The sequence below is a fragment of the Mauremys reevesii genome, linkage group 21 (assembly GCF_016161935.1).
Source record: "Mauremys reevesii isolate NIE-2019 linkage group 21, ASM1616193v1, whole genome shotgun sequence".
Taxonomy (NCBI): domain Eukaryota; kingdom Metazoa; phylum Chordata; order Testudines; family Geoemydidae; genus Mauremys; species Mauremys reevesii.
In genome coordinates this window covers 11,632,826-11,645,113 of record NC_052643.1, presented here as the reverse complement: position 1 = coordinate 11,645,113, position 12,288 = coordinate 11,632,826, and the positions used below count along the sequence as shown (strand labels likewise).

The following is a 12,288-nucleotide window of genomic DNA, read 5'->3' as shown; positions in this document are numbered from 1 at the left end:
TTCTGAAGCCAGGTGGGTGTATTATTATTAGAATTGTACAGTCTTGCAGAAATTGACCGGAGTACTTTACAGTAAATTATTTTGATACACTGCAATCTCTGCTGTTATATATATAAAAATCTAGATCTTGAAAAAGGTCTTTGGTTTCAGTGAACACAGCAACATTCAGGGAGCCCAGCTGCATCCCAGAAAACTATGTGCCTCTGACATTCCCCAGTGCAATTCTGTTCATAATAAATAGCTCCTCTCAGTGTTAAGTTATTATATATAAACCCTCCCAATAGGAAAGTTAAACCTGAAACAAAACAAAAACAGCTAGAAGACCCAACCATCCCACACAGCACAGATGTGTCGGCAGCTGGTAGTCTCACAGTATTGTTCATAGTCCATAGCTACGAAATTAAATAAGTTTTTAACTCACCCACATTTACATATTAAATACAAATATTCCACTCAAAACCTACGTGTAAACTTTGCTCATTACCTTCTAAAAAATTTTCAAGTACAACAGTCTAGTGGCTTCTTTCACTTCCGCCAGTGAAAGAAAGAGATCTCCTTAATACGCTTTGTTCTACAGATTGCTTGGGGAATGCAGGGTAGAATTCGGAGCCTAGGGTAAAGCACCTTGGCTTGCTGTTCACCCTGTATGTGCCGAAGGATCCGTCTGAAGCGGCTGGAAAATGATAAAGTTCAGACATTGTCCCCCCAGGAATGATGGGTTTTGTGCAGGAGGGGAACTCAGGACACCGGCATTCCTTAGATTATTGGAGCATTCGGAGGATCGTGCAGGAGTTTTGCTTAATGATGATTTCCTGCCCACCCCCGCTGCCCAGACATACAAGAGGCAGAGTTTAGATTGAGTTCAGTAAACTTGGAGAGGTCTGAATGGGAGAGAGAGAAAAAGTCTCATGGAGGGATCCAGGGGTATCCTCACCTGGAGAACTCTTTGGAAAACACATGCCCTTTGGAGCACGTCACAGGTAACACATTTCCTCTTCGTCTCTTTCTCAATGCTGGCCAAGCTATGCAGATTCTTTCATTAGCACCCATCACCATAGTCTCTGGGCCATCACTGGCAGGGAAGATTGAGCGGTGTCCAGAGACAGAGGTGGACCCTACATAACCCTCCTCTGTTAGCTGGAGCAGGGCCTGTGGATCAGGTCAGGATTTCTGTCTACCCTACCTCCATGGCCAGCTCTGCCTTTTGCACCGAGTCAATGGGCCGAGTGCAGTTGTTACCCACGCTGCAGACGTTAGGTGATCGTGAATGCTCACAGGTCTGGCTCATCAACAGAGCTCAAGGTTTAAAGGTATCGCAGATGTCGCCGACTAAGCAGCTCCATTGAAAAGGAAAGTGACCAGGTCTCCCGATGCAGAGCTCTTTAATACTTAACACACACGCTAACCCGTCCAGTGACTGGTGTCTCCTCTTCTATCCCCTCTGAGTCACCGACCTTTCCATACACACAGTGTCCTGTTAGCCGAAGGGAACGTGATTAGGAGCTAGGCTTCCCTACATAGCCGGGACAGTGGGTTTCTTTAGAGTGCCTAGCGTCCAAGATCCCCCTAGTACTGTCAGAATGTTGGGGGGTAGGGAGGTACTTCATTGTTCATTAGGATTCGTAGAGTCTTGTTCGTGCTCGTGGGCATCGTATTAAGATTTGGTGGAAGAGTTCCAACATGATGAAAACCTGCCGGAGCCAGAGCTCAGCACACACAGGAGACCCGTCACTGGAGGGATCCTTGCCCCTGCTCATTCTATACACACCTTACACGCTTCACAGCTAAAAGGCACGGCTGAAAGCAGAGTGGTCAGGGTGGGGCAGGCCCGGGACTTTTTATGAGCACTGCTTTGGCTTCCTGCCTTCATACATGATAAAACTGCTGGCAGGAGAAGGGCACGGCCTGCCGGATGCCCGACTCCTTCTCCTCAGCCTCCCAGAGGTTGTCGTAACTGAAGTCGCTGTGGAAGCTTTGGAGTTCTGCGTAGTCATGATATGCAGAGTCGTGCCTGACGCGGCCATTCCCAGGCAGGTTGTAAACACCAGCGCTTCCCTCTGCAAATCAGAGAAAGAGAGACAAACAAAGCAGTTTACATTGATTGCTACAGGATTTCTACGCTATTATAGTCTCTTCCAAAAATATACAATGGGGTAAGGTGCTGCAGTGAGAGATCTGGTAGCTGAAGCTCTCAGAGAGCAGATCCAAGAGAAGGATCAGCAAAGCATGCTTGACCCATACTGCCCTGCCCTGGCCCCAGATGGCCCAGCTCCTGGGGAGAGCTCCATCCCTACAGTTCTTGGTCTCGCTGCTGAGACGCCTACAGGGAGTGCAGGCCAGCCACGACTGACGGTGGGCTGTTTTCCTTTGTCACATGGCCACTCGTCCACAGGGAAGCAATGGATCTAGCGAAAACCCCGTGTCATTCTCTAGCGAGAAGATGAACAAGGTCAGACGTTATCCTGGGTCACTGCCCCAGCGCCACCAAATCCGGGGGTAATTGCATCTAAATGATTTTCCTGGAAAAGTGCCTAAGTATCAAACGCAAACCCCAGCGTAAGCCAGAGAGATGGAGTTTGGGGATAGCGAAGGGGCCTTTTCTGTCGCTACCCGAAGATGGCAGACACCAACCATGCAGCCTGGGTTGCAGAACACGCAGCAGCTGCTGGCAGATTTAGAAAGTGCTGAGATTCAGCTGGGCTGGGCTGAGCACAGCTAAGGCCATGTTAGAAGAGAGGCAGAAATCTAGTGCTGGTGTTGCATTGTACTGGAACCAGACAGTGGTTCTCTCTGGCTCCTGGGGGACTCACCTGAGGACTGCAGTGAGGATCCCAGAAATTCTTCCCTCAAGGACGGGATCTAGAGGAAAGAAATAGTGATGAGGGGTGTCTCTTAGCATTTGGGATGTCAGTGCCGGGATCTTTTGTAGCGTCTCACATCCAAATCCTCCAGGGTGGAACCCGATCATATCCCTGAGGGTCAAATACTTTACACCGCTGCATTGTAACCATCAGCTTTCTGGCATAATGGGCAGGTCCAGCTGGACCCAGTCCACAACCTTTCTTAGTCACTCAGAGAGGTCGCTCTTGGGCGTGCGTCACGCCTGGGCTGGGAAAATGGGCTTCTCGAGGGCTGTAGATGTTCCCTGGGCATCTTCAGCCCCCAGCAGCCTGCAGGAGCAAGGATGCTGCGGAAGGCTGGCTTCATGGCTAAGGCCCCCAACTGGGACTCAGCAATTTGCAGTCAACTCCCAGCTCTGCAACAGAATCCCTGAGTGACCTTGGTCAAGTCCCTTAGGGGCTGGTTTTCAGAGTTGTTGCGTATCCATAGCTCCCATTGCCTTAAACTAAAAATAGTGGCTACTCAGAACTTCAGATCTCTCTCTCTGTGCCCCATCTACAGACTGGGGATAATGATACTGACCCTACCTGCATGGGGACCTGTGAGGATATGTGCGCTACAGGGCTCAGGCTCCATGGGGATGATAACCGCAGGAAAGCTTCCAAATATAGAGGAGAATGGTCCAGTGGTTAGGGCACTAACCTAGCTAGACCTGGGTTCAAGTCACTGCTCTGGAACAGACTTCTTCTGTGACTGTGGCCAAGTCATTTAGCCTCTCTGTGCCTCAGTTTCCCTTTTGTAAAATTAGGATAATACTTCCCTACGTCCGGGGGTCCGGTGAGAAGAAATCCATTATAGATTGTAAGGCACTCAGGCACTACGGTAACTATAAATGCCATAAATGCCTAAGACAGACATAAACAAGGACTTTGGGATTTGACTCCTTATTAATAAAAGTTACCAGAGTTGCACATCGCTGGATTGAAACCACGCCCAACACTCCTGCAGACTGTAAGCCACAGTGGGGCAGGAGGAGCAAACCCACTCCTATTTTACAGAACGCTCCGGTCTGGATCTGGGCAGCTGCCTACTTCTTGACCTACTCTGGCATGTACCACTAGGGATTCTGTTGTTACCACTGGCCATGTCTGTTTTGTGGCGCAAGCGCTGGGAGCTAGGGGGCAAAAGCGGGCACATGGCACGCTCAGGGGAGGAGGCGGAGCGGCGGTGGAGGTGAGCTGGGCAGGGAGCTGCTGGTGGGTGCTCAGCACCCATCAATTTTTCCCCGTGAGTACTCCAGCTCCGGAGCACCTTTGGAATCGGCGCCTGTGCCCACACGTGCTTGGCATCAGACTCGGGGCCCTGAGGGCAGAAACACGTCTGGTGGCAGTGGGCGCGACCCAGAGGCCCCATCTTGGCACTCACGTTTGTAAAACAGGAAGCGTCGGAGGGAGATGCCTGTGGGAAGTGACACGAGGTGCCAGGGATGCTGTATCTCTGCGCTGCGGGTGGCTCTCTGCCGCGACTGCTGGACACCGGGTGGGAGGTCTTCTTCTGCGGTGGAGGCTGATGGGCCCCTGGGATTTCTGCGTAGCCGTTCAGCTGCTCTGAGCCAGTCTGACCATGACGTCTTAAGAACTTAGACGAGAACAAATCCCAATTTGGTAACTGCCGTCCCTGGAGAGGGGCCTTCCCTGACTGCCCCCCACCTCCACCCTCCCCGATGTTTCAATAAAATACCAGAGCCACAAAAAAAGGTTCAGGGTCTAAACTTCAAAATCCACCGAGTTGACACGCAGCCCCTCGATGAGGGAGGGGGGAGTAGCCTCACGCCACTCAGCCATGCCCCCGAGCGATGACGAGGAACTCCAGAGGGAATCCTGGCCAGGCACGAGGATGGCGGGGGGACGGACGACACTGCGCCACATCCGGGCGGTGGGGGGGAGACTGAAGGGCAGCTCAGGGCTCTGAAAAGGGGAGATGAAAGGGAGCCGCCGCCTAGCAGCAAGATAGCGGCTGCTAGCGGACGGTGCCGAAATGGCAGCTGCTTATGAGAGATGAGCTCATTGATTTATCTACCCGCCCCCTCACAACACCCCTGAAACTCAGGGGTTTGGAGAAAGCGGTCCCTAGATCTGAATCACCCTGGTCTGGGGAAACCAAAGCTCACCGCCTACCCCCCACCCCACTTTGGTGCATTTTTCCTCATCCCTGGGTCACTTGGCACCCTCATCCGGACAGAGGAAACCAGCTCCTCGCTGCTCCAGTCCGGAGCCAACAGGCAGAGAACATTGCTGGCCACCAAAGAGACAGGCACCAGATTTCCGGACCTGTGGCCCACTCGCCCAGGAGAAAAGGCCTGCGGTGCCTGGCATGGCTCTGTTGGGGTCACATGCTGCCAAAGCTCTGAGTATTGAGCCAAGGATGCGACTCCTCTTGCCCTGGGCATCCCCACAGTCACATACATACAGTACCTCTTCCAGGAAGTCAGAGTCTGCAACCCTGCGTCCAGGGGTGGGGGTCGGGGTGTAGGGGTCAGCGTACAAGGGAGAGCGGGGCAGGGCTGGTTTCTCCGGAGAGCTGGGAGCTGCCGGAGTCTGACTTTCCCCCAAGCTCCAATGATTCAGCTGAAAGGAAGAGTCGAAAAGTTAACGCCAGGTCTCGCGGACACACGGATTAATTCAGGGGCATGGGGTGGGATTCCCCTGGAATTCTAACTCCAAATGCAACATGGTCCTAAATCATAGAATCACAGAGCCCTGGGTCTATAACTGTCCATCAGTGGGGGCTGAACTCAGCGTGACAAGCACTGGAGCTAAAGGGGTAACTCCTTTGCTTGTGAACCAGTAGTAGGCTCTTATCCTTGGTAAGGCTTGATGAAAACAGATATGGAAACACACTGCTGGCCTCTTTCCAAAACCAGCCTCACAATGTACAGAGCCGTAAGCTGCAAGAAACGGTTACGTCAGTGCTTTCCTATCTGTAAGAGAGAGAACCAGCCAGTTAGCTACAGAGCCTGCACGTAAGACAGTGACCAATTGCTTTGCTTATGCTTAAAGCTGGTCCTGCCTCTCTGACCTTCTAGAGACCAGATTTATGTAGGAAAGGCTCAGGGAAGAGGAGATGCCATGTCCTCTATCACAATAATGCCCCCTTCACCATGTAAACCCCTCTTCTTTACCAGCAGAGCTCCAGTCAGAGCGGCACTCAGACAGCCTGCAGGCTCAAGGTCCAGGAGCACGTGAGGGGTTAATGAGAGCCCGCTCCATCCAAAGCAGAGATGAGCCCATCCCCTTTCTCACTCCTGCCCCCAAAACCCCTGCTATTGTGGAAAGTCACTTCCTGTGAGTTGCCCTTTAAGGGGCGGTCCAGAATGGAGGGCGGGAGCATGGAGAGCAATATGAATGCCTCTGTCGGCAGCTGACCGAATCCCTTTGGTCCATCTATTCCACTCCCCTCCCCGCCAGGAGCATGCAGGCGCTGGAGTGGAAAGGGCTCAGCCACATCATCTGCATCCCAGTGAGACGAGAAGCCTTACGTGGTTCGAGTCCCGATGCAGCGGGGGGGCCGCTGGGTGCTGCGGGCAGCGCAGTGGAGAGTAGGGATCGTTGTACACTGGCGACAGCAGCTCCCTGTTGGGGTTTTCGGGAATGAGGCTAAACACAGGCCTTTCTGAGTCCTGGCTGCCGGGCTGCGGCTGCTGGGCAGGTCTGCATTTGTCTTTGGACTTGCGAGCGCTGCCGCCCCTCTTCAGTTCTGGTTTGGGGATCCCGGTACTCGGCCGGCTGGGGTTTGCCAGGCACTGAAACAAGACAACAAATGCTATGGACCAGCTGGCGTAACAGTGAGAGTCCGGACACACGTCACCCACAGGCACACAGCCATGTGATTAGGCACACACCTACCGGAAAACACACCCGCTCGTGTTACGGTGAACATGAACTAGCAGGTGACTGTGTAATTAAACGATGAATTTTAGTTCCTACAGGCAAAGGGGCAGAGTTAAGGGTGTGCGGTAATCTTAACTTGGAGATTCTCTGACCTTTCAGTACCTTCCTGTTGTATCCTCACCACTCTTCAAACATAGCTTTATGGTGTGGATTTAATATAGACTTATAGTGTGATATTAATAAAAACAATGAGGAGTCTGGTGGTACCTTAAAAATGAACAGATTTATTTGGGCATAAGAACATAAGAACGGCCGTACTGGGTCAGACCAAAGGTCCATCTAACTCAGTATCTGTCTACTGACAGTGGCCAATGCCAGGTGCCCCAGAGGGAGTGAACCTAACAGGCAATGATCAAGTGATCTCTCTCCTGCCATCCATCTCCATCCTCTGACAAACAGAGGCTAGGGACACCATTCCTTACCCATCCTGGCTAATAGCCATTTATGGACTTAACCACCATGAATTTAGCCAGCTTTCAAATAAATCTGTTAGTCTTTAAGGTGCCACCAGACTCCTTGTTGTTTTTGTGGATACAGACTAACATGGCTACCCCCTGATACTTGTAATATTAATGCGGAGACTGATGTGTACTAACTGCGTTGGAAATTCTCTTGCTGATCTAAGCTCTGGTTTAACCAAATTAAACCAGTGCCCCCATTTCATCTGGTTAATTGTGTTTAAATGACTTGTTCAGGCCAGTGCCTCAATGAGTAACTTTCATTCAGCTTTCCTGGCCAGTAGCGCAACCCTGACTCTGCTGAACACACCTGTTCCTCCCCAACATCCAAACTGATCCCCTATGTATCCCCCAGGCTCCCAAGAGACCTCACTTCACTTACATGGACAGGCTGGGCATAGCCTGGGGACAGCGGGTCTTCGGTCACTCTGCCTTCAGGCATCAGAACAAATGATTGCTGGTCAGGGATGGAGCCACTGTGCTGGGAGTGGTGGGTTGAGGTGGTAAGTTTCCCTCGTGACGTCCAGGAGTTTGTCCGGCCATCGGAGGTGAGTGAGCCTCTCCCGCTGCCTGGGAACTACATTGGGCATGGTTAAAAATACCAATACTTCTCATTGGTAGATTCAGGCTAATCCATTTCCCGCAACATCTCCCAGGCTCCGAAAGAGATGCCCAGTGGTCAGCTCGCCCTCAGATCCACGAGCAATGCCATGTTAGCGTTGGCTTCTCTTTTAATGTCTGACAGCCCAGAGTCCCCTCACTAGGCACAGAACAGGGCCAGCTTGGGTTGCCACGGCAAACTCCGCTGAGTGCGTGAGAGGGAGGGTAGTTGAGTGCTTGTGAACTGCGAACCCGGGAGCTCTACAGTGCGGTGTAGACACATCACATCACCCTCGGGAACTGGAGTGAGACCCGTCAACTCATTGCACGTTGGACGCTGGCCAGTCATTAGATGGGAAACAATTTTGCTCACTGCCATGCTGGGCTATTTGGTGGAAGACTCTGACTCGCATCACCCCAGCCCGTGAGACAGTCCACCCCCAGCCTTTCCTCTCCCTGCTCCCCAGAGCAGAGCGAATCCAAGGGCCTTCATCGACCTTTACTCCATCCCTGTAACTTCTAATGAGATGCCTTTGCCACCTAAGCCCCATCTCCCCTTCAGATACTTCTGCTGGAGGCTGCTGCCCTAATGTCGATCTGGGCGTATCAGTGCAGAGGCATCTCAGGTGAATTGCCTCTCCGTCTTTAAGAAATGAGCAGTCTGGGGTTTAAATCATGAGACGCTCAGCAGGGGGAAAAATGTCCTCCACTAATTGCCAAGCCCTGAACTCACTGGAACAGGATGGGCTGGGGATGAGGGTGGAGGGGTGTGTCACCACTGCTTAATTTGTCCTGGGCTCCGGCTGCTCCCCGCCCCCGCCCCCCGCCTCGAGTGCTGGCTGCGTAGCTCTCAATGGCTGGGAGCTCTAGGTTTGGCAGTTCATTGTCCTGGGCTTGCCGCTTCATTTATGAAAGGAGAAAACTTGTGTGAGCCCCAGCACCTCTTCCATTACAAATTAAGCACCGGCTGCCAGCTTGGTAAGCCACCATTATTGTCACTGTACCAATGCATCATTAAAATTGCACAACAGATTCATCATCTACGGCCGGGAATCTGCTTTTTATAGGGCTCTAAATATAATCTAAAATGATCAAAGACTTTCATTAGTGCCCTTCAGGGTGGGACTCAAAGCAGCCTGGTGTGTCGGGGCAGTCTCATGTGACTGGAGATACGACTTGGGGACACGCACTGATTACCAAGCAGTCCTGCAATAAATATACATTACCTGCCCAAGGTGAGGTGGCTTTGATCCCGAGAAGCTTTCTGATCCCGAAAGGGAGGAGTCAGCATTTCGAAACTGGGCTGTTTTAAGGCAGTACAGCCACTCCTGGTAATCTTCGTAGCTGGGGCAAATGACCTGGATTGAGTTTATTAGTCGGCCTGGAAGTAAGATAAATCACATGGTTAATGATGCAGATTGAGAGTCTATCTTTCTCCCCTCTGAAATCCACTGAGAATCCCCTGGTCTTTCTCCCCTCTGAAATCCACTGGGGACAAACATCCCCCGTAGGCGGGGGGGCCGCACCAGGCCCATGCACCAAAATAAGGTGTAAGTAGGACGTAAGTGCTGCATGGACCTTGGCACTGGGTGAATTTCCCCTATTGTGCATCTACCCTGGAAAAATCAGCACCTGCATTTCAGCAACGGGCCAGCTGCTGAGCTACCGGTTTTGAATGATTAAAGAGAATGAAATATGTTCCTAAACTTAGTTCATGAAAGCTTGTCTCTCTAACCAACAGAGATTGGTCCAATAAAAGATATTACCTCCCCCACCCTTCTCTTTAGTTCACAAAACACAGAATTCTTTACATTTGCTCTTTTTTAAAAAAAAGTGATAGTTATGTATATGTCATTTCAATAACTACACTACTGTAAAAGCTGTTTTATCCGGCATGTTGGGGGAAGGAGGGGTGCCAATAAGTAAAAAATGCCAGTTAACTAAAAGGGAGGGACTTTGGGTGTGGGAGGGGATGCGGGGCTGGGGTACGGGAGGGAGTATGGAGCGCGGTCTCTGGGAGGGACTTGGGGTGTGGAAGGGGGCTCAGGGCAGAGGGTTGGGGCATTGGAGGGAGCGCAGGGTGCCAGATCCGGGTGGTGCTCACCTCCGGTGGCTCCCGCAAGCGCAGACTTGCCCCGGGCTCTGGCTGCTCCTAGGCGGAGGCGCAGCAGGCAGCTCTGCGCACTGCCTCCGCCCACAGGCACCGCCCCCCCAGCTCCCATTGGCCGCAGTTCCCAGCCAATGAGAGCTGCGCAGCCAGCACTCGAGGCAGGGGGAGGGGGAGCAACCGGAACCCAGGACAGGTCATCACTTGCAGGGAGCCGCCCAAGGTGAGTGGCCCCCTGATCCGGCACCCCGCATCCCCTCCCACACCCCAAACCCAGTCCCTCACCCAAACTCCCTCCCAGAGCTCACACTCCACACCCCCTCCCATGCCCCAACCCCCTGCCAGCCCCTCACCAACCAGACTATAAACCAGCATTGCAATGAAGATAAGAAATGCCAGTGTACAGAGCTTTCCGGTTGGTGAAGTGCCAGATAAAACAGCTTTTACTGTACTTAAGTTTAGGCATAAATTAAAAGGGGACACAGTCAAGATAAAGAAACAATCATAACAATTGTTCCTCCCAATGTTTAGTCAACTAATGATGCTTTAAAATCACTAGGTGTAATAGAATTAAAATAAACAGGAAAAATACCTGTGGAAATTGTCCTGAATTCTGCTTTATCGTCAACATTTAAAAATTTGAGATTTCAATGAAATTTCTTGTCAAAATTCAAAAATAAAAGTTGAGCAGCTCTCCCTGTCATCCTGGGGTGCCTGCTGGTTGATTTTTTTGGTATTTCAGCAGCTCCGACAGTGAAATTAGGCTAGTAAGTTTCATTTCCTGTTTGTGGGGTGTCAATTTATTTTCAGTTTCTGGCTTTCACGCAGTAGTAGAAAACGGTTTCTGAACACAGACATTTCACTGGTACAATGTAAATATGTTTCCATTGATGCAAACATGTCTGCCCAGATTAAGTTTTGGAACCCTACCACCCCCCTGCTACATAAAAATAAAGCTCAGGGGCAAAATCTTATTTTGGAACCTAAATTTTAAATGACTGAATCGGATTCCTATAAATCAGTCTGACTGTTCTTACTGCAGTGTCCAGCATGCATCAGTCACGTACCTTCTATTAGAAAGGAGCTTTTTTGGTTTTCTTCAAAATGAACTTGTATTGCATTCAGTGGCAGTTCTCCCTGTTTGCAGAAAGGAACAGGCTTAGAATTCCACAAGGTGAGAGCAGTCAACATTTGCCCTCTTTTATTTACTTTTTAAACTTCAGGCTCTGTGTTGTAGCATCTGCACCTGTAACTAGGAGCAGGCTCCCATTGTACAAGGTGCTGTATACACACATAAGGAGAGACAATGCAGAGATTATAGTCTGAATAGACCCGACAGCCAAAGGTGGAAGACAGGAAGCAGTATTATCCCCATTTTACAGATAAGGAACTGAGGCAGAGAGAGACTAAGGGCAACATTTTCTAAAGCACCTAAGCGATTGAGTCTCATTTTCAAATGTGACTCAGGGCTTGTCTGCGCAAACTATTAGGCTATGTGCCTCAGTGGCAGTGTAGCACAGACACTTCTTACATCGACAGAAGAGTTATGAAAAACCCACATCCCTGAGCGGCAGAGTTAAGCCAACCTAAGTCCCCATGTAGACAGTGCTAGGTCAACAGAATAATTCTTCCGTCAACCTACCTACCACCTCTCGGGGAGGTGGATTATCTACGCTGACAAGAGAAACCCTCCCATCGGTGTAGGCAGTGTCTACACTGAAGCACTACAGTGGCACAGCAGCACCGCTTCAGTGCAGACAAACCCGTAGTCCTCTTTGAACCAGGATTAGCTCAAAGTGCATTAACTAACTGTTCACACCCATCCACAGGGTGCACATGGACACTTAGAGGGTGACGCAGGGTAGATTCACACCCAGCTTGCCGCAGTTTGTTTGAGTAGACAAGCCCTTCGTCTCACTGAGAGTCAATAGGATTTAGGCACCTAAATCACTTAGGTGTTTTCAGAAATCTGCTCCTTACAGTAGAATTTTCAGAAAGTATTTAGGTGCCTAAATACCTTTAAAAATCTGGCCCTAAGTGACTTGCCCAGGGTCAGGCAGACAGTCTGTGGCAGAGTCAGCAATTGCACCCAGAACGCCTGAGTCTGACCCCAGTGCCTTAGCCACAATCCCAGTCTCTCCTATGAATTTTCACATAATGCACAGAAAAAAAAAAAGCCTTTAAAAAAATTGTGAATGTAGCTCGAATGCCCAAGCCATGTAAATTATTTATAAGGAGTCGCTGAGCTCTGACCTGTGGAAAACATGTGCTTTCTCCTGTGCTGCTATTTTCAAATTCTAGTGATTTTCTGGTTGGTTTCCCCACATGGATT

At 50.6% G+C, this 12,288-nt stretch overlaps 1 protein-coding gene across 1 annotated transcript in view; it reads right to left on the bottom strand.

Moving 5' to 3' along the window:
* PLEKHN1 (pleckstrin homology domain containing N1) overlaps nt 1–12,288 on the bottom strand; it is a 43,647-nt gene continuing 31,359 nt past the window's right edge. The window contains exons 9-16 of the mRNA XM_039509399.1: nt 11,024–11,093; nt 9,076–9,230; nt 7,632–7,826; nt 6,380–6,643; nt 5,316–5,468; nt 4,267–4,479; nt 2,811–2,859; nt 1–2,057 (exon numbers count right to left, since the gene is read on the bottom strand). Of these exons, the coding sequence (XP_039365333.1) occupies nt 1,867–2,057; nt 2,811–2,859; nt 4,267–4,479; nt 5,316–5,468; nt 6,380–6,643; nt 7,632–7,826; nt 9,076–9,230; nt 11,024–11,093 (1,290 nt within the window). The 3' untranslated portion in view covers nt 1–1,866. The remainder of the gene's footprint in view (nt 2,058–2,810; nt 2,860–4,266; nt 4,480–5,315; nt 5,469–6,379; nt 6,644–7,631; nt 7,827–9,075; nt 9,231–11,023; nt 11,094–12,288) is intronic.